The sequence below is a fragment of the Camelus ferus genome, chromosome 13, assembly GCF_009834535.1.
Source record: "Camelus ferus isolate YT-003-E chromosome 13, BCGSAC_Cfer_1.0, whole genome shotgun sequence".
Taxonomy (NCBI): Eukaryota; Metazoa; Chordata; class Mammalia; order Artiodactyla; family Camelidae; genus Camelus; species Camelus ferus.
The window spans coordinates 7193469-7211088 of record NC_045708.1 but is presented as its reverse complement, the minus strand read 5'-3'; the positions used below and the strand labels follow the sequence as shown (position 1 = coordinate 7211088).

The following is a 17620-nucleotide window of genomic DNA, read 5'->3' as shown; positions in this document are numbered from 1 at the left end:
TCCCGAAGTGTAAGGTTTGGGTAATCGCTGAGCCAATAAGGTCAGCCGCCCGAGCCGGTGCGCTGAGGCCGCGCGCGTGTGCACGTGAGGGAGCGAGCGCGGAGCGGGGCCGCGCGTGCGAGGGGTGCGCGTGAGGGACGAGTGGGGACGGGCGCGCGCGCGAGGGGGAGGGCGCGGGGCAGGCGAGCGCGAGCCCATTCACTCCAGCATCCCGGCCGGCGGACGGGCGGGCGGACGGGCGCGCGCGCGCGCGCGGGAGGGCCGAGCTCTGCTCTTTCACCTGCCGGGGCGGCGCGGGCCGGGCCCGGAGGAGGCGGCGCCGTGGCCGCCCTGCCAATCACCTCGGCGCCTGGCAGCGCCCCCGGCCGCTCCCGCCCGCCCGCTCCCTCCTGCCAAACTGTTACCCTGAGTGTTACCGTCAGGAGCAATGACATCAGGGCTTTAAAACAACTTGTTATTCGGGGAGTAATCAGTTGCAATTAGGCATTAATTAAGTATTATGAAAGTTGATTATTTAAGTGAATTCGGCTTTCGACTCTCCGACTATGGTGAGTACCGGAGTGGGGCGGGGGAGGGCAGGGGGCGCCGCTGCGGGGCTCCGACCCCGGCGCGGGGCGGGGGGCGCGGCAGGGCGGGGCAGGGGCGTCTGGAGTAGGGCCGGGCCGGGCGCAGGCTGGGGCGACCCTCGGCTCGCGGGCCGCCGGGGCCCCCCGACCCGGGCCGCGTCTATAAATAGTTTCTCTTTTAGTTTAATAAACTCGAGAGCAGAGAGGAGCTGCTTTGAGTGTGCAATGCCGGAGCGCGAGAGCGAGAGGGGAGGGAGGGAGAAACTTTCGCTCTCCCTCCCCGGTCCCCCTTCTCATTTCTCCCCCAGCCCCTGGGACTTGACCGCCCCTCGATGGGGGGAGGGTGCGGCGAGCGGAGGGGGGAGATTGGGGTGGGGAGTGGGGGGCACTGCGACAGACTAAACAGATTTCTTTTCTTTCCTCCTTTTTTTTTTTTTTTTTTTTGGCGTTCCTCGAAGAGTTTGGGACCAAAGAGAGAAGAATGGATCTTGGTACAGGTACCGGCCGGTGGGAACCAGGGAGGCTCTTTCACTTTTCTTTCGGTTCTTTTACGGAAGTTATTATTTTTAGCCCAATGAGGTAGCAGCTGAGCAGGGGGTGGGGGCTGGCCTGGGGAGGGTCTGGTGCCGGCTCGGCTGCGCTTCTCACCCTGGTTTCTGGATTGCGAGGCTTCTGATGATATTATTGTTATTATTTGTTACTTGCTTAGTGACTGTGACTAATTTGATGCTTGTCATTATGAAAGAACCGAGGGGAGAGGGAGCTGGGGGGCACCCAGAGAGAGGATTTAGGGGTTTTTTGTGGGGGTTTTTGTTCTCCGTATTTTTTGAATAGCTCCGTGTTTTTTGTGTGTTTTTTTTTTCCCCAGCAAAGATCTCTGTGTGTCTGGCTGTGGGGTGTGTGTTTTTATTTTTTTAGTGGGGGGTGGTTTAGTTTTTGAAAGCAGCGTCCTGTTGGGAAAGGTGGTTAGTCTGGTTTCGGGGCGACTGTCTCAAGGTAAAGGAATTTAATTTATTTGGGACAAGGCTGTGTCGGATGATCAAGCTGCTTATTACGGCTAATGAGTATTTTTCACCTGAGAATCCGTGGGATGAGGCGGCTGTTATCAGTTCAAAGTGAGGGGCCCGGGACTCTCCCATCCCCCACCCCGGGAGAGGGTAGGCCAGACAAACTAGTAAATTTTGACGTCTGGGTTTTGAGGGGCCTAGCATGATGCCTAGGTTAGGGTTCCCAGTAGTATGGTGCTGGCCTAGGGTAGAGTTTATCCTGAGATTTTGTTGTTTTATTGGTTTTAATCTGATTTTATTCAGTATTTCACTTCTCCTCCCATCTAAGTTTCCAACCTGAGTCCAGAGTGAGGTTTGCTTTAAGTTCCTAGGCTTTCCATTAGCCGTCTGTATTGAAACTGAATTTTGACCGGGACTCTCAGATCCTAGACTGACAAAAGCAGCTGTCTTCTTCCTAAATGTTTTCAAAAGAAGTCAGTAATAAACAGGTTGATAATTCATTAAGACTGATCTCTGAACCCTACTGTTTCATTAATAGAAGGTGGTATGGGTGGCTGGAGAGTTGTTTATAATGGCCCAAGTTCATGGCATTGCCCCTTGGGACCCATGAGCTGACATTTGACCTTCTGGAGTCAAAGGGGAGTGGGCAGAGAAGGCAGGAGGCAGAACCGGGGGCCCAGGATGGGTAACAGGACATGGCGACCAGCTTTGGGAGGGAGGCACATATGTTTGTGGGGGAAGGGGTTTTAAGACTATGTGCAGCCAGGTGTGATCTTGATGAATTCAGTGTGGATGCCCTCAGGACCTCTGTGCCCAGGAAGAGTGTGACACCCCCTGCTGGGCAAAGTGGTGAAGGTGTCTAAGGCCATTGCTGCTGCCCTGCCCTGCCCCTCCCCGCCCTTCACTCCCACAGAAAAGCAGCCCTCCCCTACCTCTAATCAGGTGTCTCATCACCTCCCTCTTGGGCCCCACCCCCTTTCTTCAGAAATAGGGCTCCCACCCATCCCAGCCAAGAAGCAGACCCTATAGATGGGTGGGTGATAACATACCACCCCCTACTCGGGGCAGGTGAACTTTGCTTGTGGGCGGGCACATGGGACCCAGGAATTACTCAACTGGAAGGCAGGCCCTCCTCATCTTCTTTCTTCTAATCCAGATGCTAAGTAGAACTGATGTCCATCTTCCTGCCCTGTACCCTATATATATACTCCAAAGCCCTTCTGCAGTGTGTCCCCTACTAGAGAGAGGGTGTCCTGTGCCCATGGGTGGCAGAACCTCTTGTAGCATCTTTCCCAGTGCTTACTTCTCCCAGTGCTCCAGGGGCAGACTCTGGAAACTTTTCCTAGAAGTTAGAAGGGCCCCTGAGGTCAGCTGGTCCCTCCCATAGCTGGAGCAGGGCACTCCCAGCAGGACCCAGGCCTGGACTCTGGCCACTCAGTGAGGGGAGGTCCAGGGTGTCAAAGTTCTGACTGTTTCCTGGAGGAGTCATCTGGTGATACCATCTTAACCTTTTCTTTGTACTTGGAAGTTTCATTTAATCTCAGAACTTCAGAAGAAAAGCACTTTTTTCCCTCTTCACTAAAAAAGGGAAGCAGGTGGGATCTCTGAGATCCCCTCTGAGCCTGTCTCTGGGCCAACTCCGTGTTCATCTTCCTTCGATCTCTGGAATATACTTCTGGACACAGCCAGGACCAGGGCCCTCATTTCTGGCCAGGGCTTATTGCCAGTGTGGTGAGGGGCTCTCTTCTACTAGGGGACCATGGGCAACTTCTGCCGAGGACCTCTCCAGCACAATACGAACTGGAGACACAGTCCCCAAAAGCTTGCTGGCACCAGGCCCCCAGTAAGCATTCAACCATGGGTTAACATCGCCTCCAGCCTCGGACAGGGCTAGGTTCTGAAGCACTCTGGCCACAAGTAATTCAGTGGTGGGAGAACCAATGCTTCTCAGGAGGAGATAGCAGGACCTCAAGACCCTCAGAGGCCATGTGGACCCCTTTTCTTCCACCATAGTTCAGCCAAGGGCTGGATCAATCTGGACGTCTTTAGCAATAAAAAATGCCGATGTCGTCCTAATTCACCAGGCCCCGAGATGACAGCAAATTTACATTTTTTAATTAAACTAGCAGCCAGTTTTTATGAGAGGGGGTTGGGTTATGCAAATCAAATGGTTGTGTACGGAAGATTAGGAGAGTTTGGGAATAAATTCCACAAATGCTAATAAAAAAAAAAAAAGGAAAGAGAAAGAAAGGGAGGGAGGGAGGAGAGAGAGGAAGAGAGGAGGACATAGTTCCATTAGGCCCTTTTAGAGTGATTTCCCTGGGGGAGGGAGCCAGGAGGGGGAGGGGAGGGGGGAGGAAGCTCTCAGACACAGGTAAATCCATGCTGCAGTTGGGAAGCTCCCTAGGATTAGGCCCCACTAGGCTGATTCCTAGGCCCTGAAAAAAAACTGGAAGACAGGATGAAAATGGCTTTGAAACAGCAGTAGCGCTTTGAGAAGGAACTTGCCCCTAATTCTTGGGGATCTGGTTATAATTGCCCCACTCTCCCTAGGGGGATCTTGAGAAGAAAGCAAGGGGCTGTCCAGGGCTAGAGCTGTCCATCAGAGGATCCGAGGTAGGTTCTGCCAGGTAACGGGCCAAATAGTCAAGAGAGCAAGTTCAAAGGGATGGCCAGGGGCCGCAGGGGGAGCCGTGAGGGACGGCACTGTCCACTTGGCACAGTGGCTGCAGCCGTGTTGTTGAAATGAGTCAGTAGGAGGAATCAGTGCTGCTCTCTGAGCCAGGCCTGTCTCTTTTCCCCTGGAATGAGCTCCGCTGGGACTCCAGGCCAAGACCCCCTTGCATTGCCTACAGACTCCCCGCCCCTCTCCAGCATTGTATCCTGGCCCGGCCTCAGCTGTGGACAAGGCCAGGAAGGATGGGATCAAGGGAGCGGAGACAGGTTGGCTCAGTAGCCTAGTTCTTGGAGTGGGATTCCCTGGAGGCTTGGTGCTTCAAGGGCACAGTCTCAAGGGAGGAGAGGAAAGTATCTGACCCCAGACAGCCAAGAACTTGGCTTCCCCAACCAAGCCCCTGCTGCTCTGAGTGTCAGCTCACCTCCGGACTTTCAAGACTTCTGTAAGCCACCAGTTCAAGGCTAGGGCCTTGCCATGAGTGGAGGCTTCTGGGAACCTTGCTTACTTTGGTTACACGATAGACCCAGACTGGGGATCGGGAAGGTTCTTGTGTGGTTTCTGGAGATTCCATGCCAGGTTGGGGGCAGAGCGAGTTGTTCTCAGTTTTCCTTCCCCAAGCCTTTACTTGGCCAGATACACTCACTCGACCAGTCTAAGCTGGGGCCAGTGCCTGCAGTCAGGTTGGACACCGGTTTTGCCAGTATGCTGCAGGGGGTAGGTGCTTCGGTGCCATCTTGGCAGGAAGGAGCAGTCAGAGCCAAGGACAGAATAGGTTGTCTTGGAAGTAGCAAGTTTCCTGGTACCATTCAAACAGAGGCTGGCTATGACGTTTGAAGGGACTTGGGCATCAGATGACCTTTACGGTCTCCGGTTCTCTGACTCCCAACCTGATTTTACCAAGAGGGTTCAATGGGGCAGTCTTAGGGGAGGGGCTGAGTGGACGAGGTGAGAAGCGTATCATTTGGACCTTCTCTTTGGAAGAAAGCATTTGAGACAGGCAGGCAGCTCTGGACTGTGAAGTGGCCCCTTGAACCAGCCCTGGCACTAGTTCAAGTTTTGCTATGATGTCTAGTCAGAGCAAAACTCTGAATAAAAGACCTGGCCTGGATAAAAGTGGCTCCAACAGGAGGCAGAGGCCGTGAGGGCAGGTCTGAAGGATCCCTAAAGGGTCCCCATCCCAGTTCCCTTTTCCCCGTAGGGACCAGCCAGGGAACCCATTAATTCTCCTCTCTAAGAAGGGCACTGGGGCGGGTTAGTCAGACCTCTCTGAGGACCTCACTGCCATCACTGCTGGTGTTTCCCCATCCCCCATGGCCAGGGAATCTGAGTTGCAGCTTGGGTTTTTATGATGGAAAAATAAAATAAATGAAGGCACCTTTGGAGGGCTGAGTCACGGCAGCAGCATCTCCTCATTAAAGCTGCTGCCCCTGGCTCAAGTCCCTGGGCAGGGGATTGGGTGGGGCCCGGGAAGGCTCCAGGCCCAGACTCCTCTCCTGGACCCTGCCAGGATAAAGGTGACCCTCCATCAGCCTCCTCTGACTGGCCCACCATTCTTAGAACAGTTAGGCCATTCTTCACCCCTGCTCCCAACACCCGACCCCCCACCCCTGGCTCCTTCACCCCAAGCCCCAAGGCTTGTCCTGTACACTGCCCTCCCTGAGCTGGTTTTTATACCTTGACCACCCTGGCTGCTGCCCCACCTCCTCCTCATCCCTTCTCCTGCTCCTCATCTTCAGAGGGGAAGGAAGTTGCTCTGTAGTAATTACAAGCTGTGGATCCCCAAGGCAGGCAGCAGCTGTTCTGGGGTAGCCAGGGCCAGGGTACAGCAGGAGGAGGAAGGAGCTGGGGGGAGGAGGAGGAGGGCTGGTGGTCCCATTGTGCAGAGGAGAGGAGACTGCTTCACTTGGGTTGATTGTGAAAGGCGGCAACTTTGGTGGCCCAGCATTCACCCCTCTGGCTGCCTGACCACAGTGTAGCATCCTCATACCCGAGATCCACCTGGACATATCATCCTCTGTTGGGGAAGAAACCCCAGGTAGTGAGGTCTTCAATTCAGTACACATTGGGGAGCACCCGCTGTAGGAGCTGCAGAAATGAAGGCCGCTGGTCCTTCCCAGGTTTCCGGGGCCTTCCTGGTGGAGGGAGACAGCAGGTGTGTTCATCTGTCACACAAGGCAGAGGAGCGCTGGGGCAGAGAGCCCAGGGAGTTTTGTGAAGGTCTTTGAACTTGATAAAGGACGGGAGGTATTAAGATAGACGGAGTTAGGCAGACGGATGTGTCGTGTATCACCCATACCTTCTAGACTTCCATCAGCCTCTTCTCTCTCTTGCCTTGTACTCCTCACCCCCAACCCTCACCTCCAGAGCAGAACTCCTACTTCCCATTGTGCAGCCACAGTTTTCTGCCCCTTTGGGCGCAGGCTGCCCAGCTCCCTAAAGCCAGGCTGTCCTGCCTACGTTCTTGCCCCTCCTCCTTTGCAGCTTCACACCCAAGTTGGCCCTGGAAAGAGATAAGAGATCAGAGGTTGGCTTGGGACCTGCTGCTCTGAGGATCTGGTTGTGCCCATGACATTAATGTGTCAGGGCGACACTCAGACTTCTGTACCCAGCCCCAAGAGGCCAAGGCCAGGAACCTTGCTTTCTTCTACTACTGCTGCTCGTAACGGCAACCATTAGCGTTAGCTCTGCATTCGCATCTCCTCCCAGTGCGTGGTACAGGGCTGGTCTCGCGCCTTCCCACTGTTAGTGCTGGTGGAGTTGATTGATTGATTGCCTCTTCGCCAAGTGCCTCCCCAGCTTCTTAGTAGGGGCAGCGGGTGGCAGGCAGGAAACATTTGGCTGATTCCCTTGGGACCTGGGTTTTAGCTCCTTGAGTGCTTTGTACGGCCTGGTTTACAGGAAGGAGTGGGGCTGGGATTAGGGATGACAAGAAGAGGGAAAGTGGGCATAAGAGTGAAGATAGGCGTTGAATGGTTGCTGGGGACCCCACATTAGCCACTAACCATGCCTGTGGTTTGGGGCTGGGGGGTCTTGGTGTGCAGTCTGTCTGCCGCCCCAGAGAGGGCAGGAGGGCGGTAGCCAGTGGGTGGTCTGGGGCTCTCCTCTGCTTCCTTACTTGCTCATCTCCATCTCCTCCCAGCAGATCTCACTGCAGCATGTCCTTCGTCTCTAGGTCCTGCTCCCAGCCCCAGGACCCCTCCAGCTGGGTAGATGCGGTGCAGGGAATGAGGCCAGAAAGAAGGGGTGGCTCGTGCTGAGGCCCGCCCCCATTGCTGGGGCTTTGGACCTCTGCCCCCTGGCGTGGTGTTTGGACTGCTCCTGAGCTGGCTGTGAGGTCTGTCTCAGAGCTTCCCGCAGGCTGCCTCCTGGGGGCTCTCCTGGCCCCACAGTCTTTGCCAGAGCCATAGAGTCTTGGCTGCTGAGATCCCTTTAGAGTCAAGAGGACCCTCTCTTGTTGCCTGCTGGCCTGAGGCTTTGTGGGAGCTGGTTGGCCCAGGGGAGGAACAGACACATTTTGTGGCTCCAAAGACCAGAGACTCCCAGAGGAAACCTTCCTAAGTTGAGCTTGGCCTACGCTGGCCTTTTCTCCATGAACTCAGGGCTCCCCCCCTAGGGGACAGTGTGCTGCATAAGAACAGGAGACGTATTAGGTGGGGGACTCCAGGGCAGTGAGAAAGCAAGAGGCATCCAGGAAGCCAGCAGGGAGAGAATTCTAGAACTTTGTGTCACCAGAAAGTGCATCTCCTTGATGTGGTAATCTTTACCTCCATCTAGACCAGGGCCTTCCCTCCCTGCCATCCCCTCAGCCCAAGGCCCAAGGGCTGCCTGGGAGTTGGGGAGCCTTGGGGAAGGATTGGCTGGGTGCCCCCACTGCCCAGCAGGGGGCGCCCCCACTGTATCTGCCCCAGTTCCTGGGACAGGTACAGTGGTCTGGGGTCTGGTCCAAGCCTGCTGGCCATGGGTGGGGGAGGAGGAGCCTACCCTCCCCACCCCCAGAGGTTCCTTGGCTGAGTTTGTTTTGCCAGGGTGACCTGTTTAATCATCTCATTTTCTGGTGGCCGTTTATTCCTCGTTTCCACGGTTACGGCCCCATTAAGGGGAGAAGCAATAAGGCAGCGAGTCAAACAGGTAATAAAAACATTAAAGCCCATGTGCACAGAGGGAGGGCAGGCGGGTGGGAAGGGGGCTCAGCGAGGTGAGACGGCCCAGGGAGAGGCAGAGGTAAGAGGCCGCCTGGCCTTGTCCTCCAGAGGCCACCGAGGGAGCTCCTGGCGGAGGAAACAGAGGGCCGCTCCCCATGCCCCTGCTTCTGGGCTGTGCCCTTTGGGGGCCAAGACCCAGTACTAGCTCAGAACCATTCCCAGTCCTTGGTCCCCTGGCAACAGGCTGTGTGTTGGGAAGTAAAACAGGAAGGAGAAAAGTGAGAGCGAGGGTGACACAAGCCGCCCCCAGGACTCTTGCCCGCTGGTTGTGTGACCTGTTGGCAGCCCCCTCTTCACCGTCACTTGGTGGGGGTGGGGGGGTGATTTCTGACATTGTTTTGAGCCCTAGAACTTTTTTTCTGCCAACTTTATCAGAAAGCATATTTGTGGTGAGTGCTGCTAACAGGGCCAGTCTGGTGAGTAAATACTCCTGGTGTGGACAGCCCTGTGACCTTGAGAGGGCAGAGCACGGCAGGGGGGCCAAGGGTGTGTGGGGCCAGGAGGCCAAGTGGCCCCTGTGCTGAGTAGAGGGCCTTCCGAGGACGGGGGAGGGGGCCACAGGGGTCGGGTTTGTCCTCAGCAGCGCAGGAGTCAGGTCCATCTCAGGCTCGTGTGGTGCTTAGCTTGGGCTGAGCGGTGTGACTCTCCCGTCAGGGGCTGGGCCTGAAGCCCTTGGTGTTGCTCCCATAGAGGAATCGCTGGCAGGTTCTCCTGTGGGCTCCGTAGAGAGGCGGCCCTCCCTTCCTCTCAGAAATAGAAGCTGCAAGTCAGCCGCCGGCCCGGCCCTTCTGAGCCTGGGGCCACGTGCCTCCCTCCCAGCGCCCCCTCCCTGGGAGCCTCCTGAGTGTCCCCGCCCTTGAGGTTGACAAGTGAGCAGACTGGGTCAGTGGGGCTGACCGGAGGGGAGCGGGAGAGGCTGGCCGGGGAACGTGGGGTCAGGCCGGATCTGCGGTGCCTTTGGATGCTTGAGCCACCTCCCCTGCCTGGAGCCTCAGGTCAGTGGCGCAGAGGTCTGCTCCGGGGCACCCAGGCTGGTGAGGCCCTTCTTTCTTTTTCTCTCCGGTGCTCTGATCCTTTGCAGACTCACAGAGGTCTGTGTGTCCAGTTAGTAACTTCAAAGTTGATTTCTGACTGGAGAGGGAGAGAAGAAGGTCTGGGAGTGGGGAAACCCTCTGGCTGGGAAGTGTGCCTTGGGAACAGGCCTAGATGAGTTAATATTCCGATCAAACAATTAAAAATAGAAAATGCTCCCGTGGCACCAGCTGCTGAGGCTTTTCAGCAACTGTCACCAGTGGGTTCATGGGGCAGGTGGTGCTGCAGAGGAGTGTTTCCACCAACAGCAAATATCAGAGATGACGGTGTGCCCCCCACTGCCCTCCCAGGACCCAGGACAGTTGTTTAGGGGCTCCCAGTTCTCCCTGAACTCCCCTCCGAGGCTAGGAGCCAGGGATCTGTGCAGCTTCAGGGCTGCCCTTCTCCCCTCCAGGGCCCAACCGCAGCGGTGAAGTCATCGCCAGATGCCTGGTAATTGCTTTAAGAATCTAACTTAAAATAAGATGAAAACTTATATTCCTGGGCAAGGAGTAATTTCCCATCGAATAGTAAGTTAATGAGAGGATTATACCAGGGGGCCTGGCTGGGAGGCCATGCTCATCTGAAAAATCCAAGTGGCTTGGACAAAACAGTTCTAGACCAGGGGGCTCCCCTGAACCTCAGCTGGACCCTGCTTCCTGGCTCCTCTGGGGCTCCATCCTGACCTGCTGAGTTGGGAGGATGTGTTCCATGTGTGCTCAGGGTCCCCCTCAATGGCGAGGGCGAGCTTTTCAAATCCCCAAGGCAGGAAAGGCTCAAGTCTGACCTCCCTCGGGCGTGCGGAGGCCCTGTGTGGTCGGTTCACCCAGGAGACAGAGCACTTCTCTTGACACCAAGAAGGCGGGGCTTCGGAGCAGTTTCCAGCTGTCACACCATGTAGCCAGCAACGTGGTAACTGACCACCCTGGTTTGCTCAGGCCTGGAAAGACCCATCTCCCATGAACCCCCTCAGTCCTGGAGGCAGGAGGAGGAGGTGATTGACATGGCCCCTCCTTCAGGATCCTGGAGAGCCCAGGCACCTCGAGAACTAGAATAGTCCCCATCCAGGATGGGTTACTTACAACTGGCTCCGACTAAAGCCAGCCAGCTCTGTGGGCTGCACTCAGCCAGGTGCACGTGAATTTGACCGGGTGTGCGCGTGCCCGCCTCACCATTGAGGCACAGCAGGCATTGCCTGAAAACCTCTGCCGGGCATAGGCAAGGTCTTGCAGCTGCGGCCCCACCCTCTCCCCACCCCGTTAACACTGAGCCCCTTCTCCCCTGCAGAGGACCGGGTGCAACATGCAGAATCATGATGACAGAAACCCCATGAGTTTATCCAGGAGATTCCAGGCACACCATATCTACTGTCCCATCTCTGCACATCAGTTCCCTCTGAGAAAGACACAGGGAGTTGTCCCATTTCACAAATGGGGAAACCAGAGGCCAGAGACACTTATAGATTTGTTTCCAAATGCAGGGAGACAGATGCAGAATAGGGCTTCCCTCTCATGGGGAGGAGGGCTTCCCCGAGGACCACTCCAATGCAGTGTGAGGTAGAGAACGTTCAGTCCTGGATGTTGACGGTGCTGCCGGCCCACATCCCCAGCATCCCCGGGCGCCACCTGTATCCCACCTGAAACATGTGGACACATCCCTGAGCCTTCCCTGCGAGATAAAATACAATTATTGATACAAATGCATTTTGAACTTTTTGGAGGAAGCCTCCTCTATAAGCATTCATTATTGCCTATCTCCTGAGAAAGGGCTGCTCCCATCTGTTTGCAGGAAAGGATCGAAGGAGAGTTGAAATTCAACATTCTGAGTTGTTTCTTTTGAAGTGGGAATGGATGGACTGGGCGAAGGATTCTTCAGGAGGAAAGTCTAAGTGAACGGGCGTTCTCCTAGGAGACAGGTGTGCGGATGCGTGTTTGTCAGATATGTTTCTGTGTAAGCATGGATTTTGCTGGAAGGGAAGATCAGGACATCGCCCTGGTTCACTGGAAGACCCTTACAGCTCAGCTCACCTCTGGCCTTTATCGCTTCTAGAAGTAACGGGGCTACTTTACTGTATAGGCTCATCTTGCTGCTTTGCAGACAGCTGTCCCTGCATGGGGTTTGAGCCTGGTGGATGTGTTGAGTTGTGTAATCCAGCCCCTTGCCTGGTGTTAACCACACTGTGCTTTCAGGGGTGGGGAACAGTCAGGTGTGTTCTTGGGAAGACTTGTGCTGCTCAAGTGACCTGTTCCACACCCCCCAACCCCAGAGGAAGGAATTACAGGACAGTAGGACTGAGAATTCCTAGTCTAAACAACCCAGCAAAGCATGCTCCAAGAGAGAGCCAAGCCAGAACCACAGATGGTGTGATCCGGGATTGTAACTGGAAGGATGGTGGCTTTGAATGTTAGATGTTATGTGGCAGTTGCTATTCAAGCAGACAGATTGGTGGATTCCAGGCTGCAGGGATCTGAGCGGGCCCTCTTTTATTTATCTTCTCTTACACCCAGGGTCGGGGAACAGGAGTGGATTAGACAGAGTGGACAGACAGCCCTAGAAAGGCAGGCAGAAGGAGCAGGGGAAAGGTAGTCAGCCTGGGAGCACCCCAGCTCTGGCCACTTGAAACACACCATCCCCTGCCAGATGTCATAGCCCCTTGCTAGGACCACATGGGTCTTTTCCCTGGCCTGCCTGATAGGAAGGGTCACTTTGAGGCTCCTGGGTGGCCTTCAGATGGATGGTGAATGGAGCACCTCTCTCGAGACCCTGAGACAGGGCCAAGAAGGAGATGGGGATGTTTTCTGTTTCCAGGTCCCAGGGGCAGATTGAGACAGGCTCCTTGCAGGGAAGGTGTTAACAAACAGCAGGTGATTAAACATGACAAGCAGTGACATTTCTGTGCAGGGTTCTCAGTCCCAGCAATGCCAAGAATGAAGCTATAAACCCTGACATTTTGTGTTATGCACTGAGAGGTTTTTAATAGACCTCTCTCCCTCTTCCTCAGTCAACTTCTCTTTTCCCCCTTCACCTCCCCGCCTCACTGTACCCACTGCCCCCACACAAACCTCCTGCCTCTGCATTCAGCCTGGCCTCCGAGAGCCTTCCTGGGCCCTCCGGTCTGGGTGTCTCTGCAGGTCTCTGGCCTTTCCCTTCACTCCTCCTCAGGGCCCTTTCCTGCGGCTGCAGGGCCAGGCATTCCACTGCCCTCCAGAGTCTCTCCTTTTTCTTTGATCTTTCCTGTTGCCCTGCCCCACCATCCTTCACTCCCTCACCTCCTTTTTTTGGGTCCTGATCTCACAGCCTCGCCCTTTGCCGCGGCTGCCCCAGTTGTCTGCAATGGCAGGTGGCTGTCCCTGTGCCCTCTTTGTGTAAATAACATTTTCAGACAGACTTGATAGCGGGCAGAGGGAGATCGCGGGGCTTGGGGTGGGATTTTCCCCCATCTTTTTTTCCATTTCCTTTTCTCCTTTTTGGGACAGAGACAGGAGTAGAGGGGGAGAATTGCACTGTACTATCAACAGTTGCCGGATTTATTCAGAAAGGGCCTGGCCAGCAACAGTTGTTCCTCTCCCAGAGAAATGTTGGAACAACTGGGGCCTCCTTTGTTCTCCAGGCAGAGCCCTGTGAAGGGCATTTGGAGGTGAGCCTGAGGCTCAAGAGGGTCAGAGATTCAGGAGAAGGGGTTTCAGCCTCAGTCCCACCCGAGGAGTCCCCACCCTTGCAGAGAGGAAAGGTCTAGAGCCCCACAGGCTTGGTGCAGAAGTCAGGCCACAGCCCCGATCCCAGCTTTTCCGTAATGAGAAGCACTTAGTTTTCTGTATTCGTTCAGTAAATATTTACTGGGTCAGGCGCTGCTCTAAAACAGTGGTCCTGTCCCACAGATCTTGCAGTTGAGCAAGATAAAGGGTCATTAAACAAGTTGTTACAGAAGTGCCATCTAACACAGCGGGGTGTGATGAGAGGACAGAGGACAGGGACCCTGCAGTTTGGAGGGCTTCCTGGAAGAAGTGAAATTTCAGCCGGGACCTCTGAGGGATGCATAGGAGGAGGGCGAGCCTGCCCCGAATTGAAGGAGTGTTTCCCCCGTTGAAGGAGTGAGTAAGGATGAGAGGCGGGTGCTCCCTGTTCCACAGGTACTGGCTGGCAGGTGGGAGACGGGTGGTGAGCTGCACCACCGCACTGTAGGCTGTGCCCCTCTGGGCAGCTGACCCAGAACTTGCTCTTCAACACCCTTCTACCACCTCACCTGTCTGTGCCAGGCATGGTGTGTCAGGAGCAGAGCAGGAATTCGGCTCAGCTCCACCCCAGGGAAGAGAGAGCAACCAGGAGGTCAGTAAGTACCACCAAAGACTGGGACTGCTCCTGCCTTTCCTGGCGTCCCAGTACACCCTGCAGATGACTCACTGAAGAGGGGGCAGGAGAGAGGCTGCAGACCTGTGTAGAGTTCAGAGCAGGGCCCAGGGGAGCCACCCTTCTTAACCTTCTGGACCTGGCCGGCCTCCCAGGCACAGCCTGGGCCTGGACCCTAAGAAGTCTTCCTGGAACTCACAGCTGGCCTCCCCTCTGTGCCCTCAGTGGTGTGGGGAATGCTTTGGTGCTGGTGTGTCTTCCCCATTAGAATCTGAGCTCCCTGGTACCTGAGACCATTCTCCCTGGGTCCCTAGCGCCCATGGGGACAGTGCCCATAAGGTATTTGAGATATATTTGAGAAACTCAACCGACCCCGAAAGAGGAGGACTTGAGTTAGCCCTTAACCCGAGACCTGCAAGGAACCTGCTGACTGAGCCTGCGTCCTGGTGTCCCGGAAGACTGGCTTCGAGGTCCAGGTTCAGCTACTTCGCCCAACCCGAGTCACTCAGACATAGTGACAGGGCAGCCCTAAAGCCCGCTTCCTGGAAGAGCCTCACTGAGCCTTTAGGGAGCTTCCAGAAGTCAGACCCAGGACACCCTATCTCCGTACAGGTTCCCTGAGAAGGAAGACCCGGTTGGCCTCCCGTCCCAACAACGGATCTGGGGCAGGTGTTAGCCGTCATTCCCCTTCCCTACCCCATCCCCATCCTGCCTTTCTGCCAGACTTGGCCTGGGTCCCCTATGCCACCCCTCGTCATCTGATTCCCGGGGTCTAGCCAAGAACCCATAGAGGGCCCAGAGGCTCAGCCTTGCTTGGCCCTTGGCAGCTGAGACTGAGGGGGCGGCCCAAAAGGGGAGGTGAGGGGAGTCCCAGAGCCAGGACTTGGCCCTCTGCCCCTGTAGATCCGGAGCCAGGTTTTACTGTAATCCCTACATCCTGTTGCAGATCCTTAATCAGCTGGAGCCCAGGTTGGGCTGGACCCTGTGGTGACACTCAGGGCTGTGGCGTGGAAAACCTGAAGTGGAGCTTCTGGAGTTGAGGCTGGGGGCTGTGAGGAGGAGGCAGGCAGCAGGGAGAAGGGAGCCACTGGAGGCACAGGATGTGGACAGAGCCCAGGCCCACCACCTCCCCAGCCCAGGCTCGGGGTGGAGGAACAGAGCAGCTGCTGCAGGCTGGGAACCAGGGCTACGGGAGAGGGTGAGCAGGGGTGAGCCCATGGGGCCCCCTGGAGAAGGCCAGACAGAGTCTGGGGGCTGCTGCATTGCTGGTGAGCACCCTTGAGACAGCTGGCCCTGGAGTTGCTCTGATAGTGAGCAAGGATTCCAGCTGGAAACAGCAGAGAGGTGACCCTGGGTGATGTTGGGTGACGTTGGTTCCAGGGGTCTTTACCGACTGGGGCCTAAGTCCAAGACTGGAAGTGTTCCTGCCCTGCTGGGAGCTCTGCTTTGTGAGCAGGGATGAGGCAGAGGGCCCAGGAGAACTGTCTGCCCTGGGTTTGGGGGCATCAGGGGCCCCGTAGCAGGGAAGCAGGATTCCAGGATTGGCCATCCTTTTGCCAGGAGCAGCCAACCCTGGCAGTCCAGCCCAGCTCTGCAGTCCCTGCACGAATCCGGGGAAGAGTTGGGGGCAGGGGAGAGTGTACCCCTCCTAGACCTCAACTCTTTTCAGCCCAAGGGGCGGGGATGGAGAACGAGGGGAAATGCACAGGCCACAGATAGCCATGGGGCGGAAGCCGGGAGTGGGCTGGCTGGCAGCGGGCGGGCAGACGGGCGTCTGTCCTGCCAGGGGCCCAGGCTGGCTATGCAGACAGCCTCTTTTCTATATGGAAATGAAGAATTTAGGCTAATGGAGCTCAACCATCTCTAATTTTGCGATGGCAGGAGGATTTTGATTGAAAGTAATTAAGCAAGCTAGCTGTAAAATTAATTAAAGCAAAAGGGGGGGATTTTTTATTGGATTGGATAGCGATATAGCGTCTGTCAGGCGGGGGACGGATGGGGGTGACCTGAATCCTCTGCCCTCCCCCCTCCCACTCGGGACGTTTATGTCACTTTAATCTCCTTACAGCGGCTGCTGTGCATTTGTTTGAAATAATCAAGGAAATATGGTCAGAAATTGTCAGCTTTCAGATCTAATTTACCTGACGGCCCCTGCGCGAGCCGGCATGGCCCAGGGAGTGAGCGTGCGTGAGCGGGTGGGGGAGCCTGAGTGGGCACAGAGGACACTGGGCTCTCCGGTCCCCTCCCCGGGGCCCAGGCCCCCTCCTAGGGCGAGGGAAGGTGCTTCCCGGCCTGCAGGCACCTCCCTGGAATGGGCCCCACCCCCACCCACCTGCTGCCTCCCCCTTGAGCTGTAACCAGCTTTGGGTTTAGGGACTATAGGATCAGGGAGGTGACGGTAATTCCTTACTCCAGATGGCTGACAACTGCTAAACCCCTTCCACCAGGGCCACAGTTTTAAAAATACTCCTAAATTAGTCCCCTCATGTCATCGTCATTGGCCTCAGCAAGGGGATTGTGGAGATGGGCTGTAGGGAGGGTGGGGTGGCAGTGTCACCCATAGCACCCCTCTGCCACCTGCTGCCATTCCCACCTTCTCTCCCGGGGCTGCCTTGAGGCTGTACTTACCTGCCTCCACTCCAGGGCCTCTCTCTCCCAAACTCCTCCTCTAATCCCAGAATGGTGCTTGCTCCCTTTCCCCTTCATAGCACAGCTTGCAAGTTCTGGGGGATCTCAGTCCCTGAAAGAGAAAGTCCCTACCCCAATCCTCGAGCTCCCTCCATGCGCCCAGGCTCTGCCTCCCACGTGGTCACCCACCCGTGTGTCTTACCCATTTCCAGGGGGTGAGCCAGGTCATAGAGCCAGATTCCACTTGTGTGTCCCTGAGAGAGTCAAGGAGCCCAAATTCTGGGCCCTGAACCTTAGGGATACTGGTTCAGAGCCATTTGGAGTCCTTGTCCAGGTGGGCCAGTGTGAGTCTCAAAGCCTGTCCAGCAGGGAACCCTTGTGGTGTTTGGGGCTGATGGGCCCTGGAGCAGTCTCCCAAATGTTGCAGAAAATTCCCTTTTAAAACATAGATATGGAACAGTTTGATCTGCTGGTCATGAGACAGCCCAGATCAGGAACTGGGTCTCTGGATTTGTTTGGTCCTGACAGGTGAGTGGCCTGGGCTTTCGACAAGTCTAGCAACCTCTTAGACCTCAAAACCCTTCCAGTTCTTAAGTTCCATACAGATCTAGGCCAGCCTCCGCCCTGATGGCTGCCTCCCTTGGGAACTCCTCGTCCAATCAGAGCTGCCTGCCATGCTCCAGGGGTAGGGGAGAAGGTGGGGGGGGGCTCTAGAAACAGCAGGTTAGGATGAGCAGCCTGCTCCCAGTCTGCCCACCTTAGAGCACACCTGTTAGAAGGGCTCTGTCCCCACCTGCCCTCTTTGGGGCCCTGCCTTTTGCCAGTTCTCCTAACCCTCAGCGTACCTTCCCTGCCCCCCTCCTCCAAGCTTTGGCGCTGGGTGACTCAGTCAGCTTTCTCCAGCAGCTAAAAGGTTTGAGCTTCTGTCATTCTTTCCAGCCTGGCTCCTGAGCACAGCAGCTAGGGGCTTGAGAAGCATCGCCTGCTCCTTCTTGAGCTCTCTCTGCCTGGCCCTCCACTCTCCCCTCACGAGTCACTCATCTTGGGGCAGGGGTGAAGCCCCAAAGAGCTCTGCCTGAGAAAGAGGGAAAGGAAGGCTGCTGGCTCTTCTCCACGTCTTCA

The 17620-nt window shown here is 56.0% G+C and overlaps 1 protein-coding gene across 1 annotated transcript in view; it reads left to right on the top strand.

Annotated features, from left to right (window-relative positions):
* Positions 1-369: 369 nt before the first annotated feature.
* CASZ1 (castor zinc finger 1) overlaps positions 370-17620 on the top strand; it is a 57086-nt gene continuing 39835 nt past the window's right edge. The window contains 2 exon segments of the mRNA XM_032495166.1: positions 370-548; positions 1025-1063. Of these exon segments, the coding sequence (XP_032351057.1) occupies positions 500-548; positions 1025-1063 (88 nt within the window). The 5' untranslated portion in view covers positions 370-499.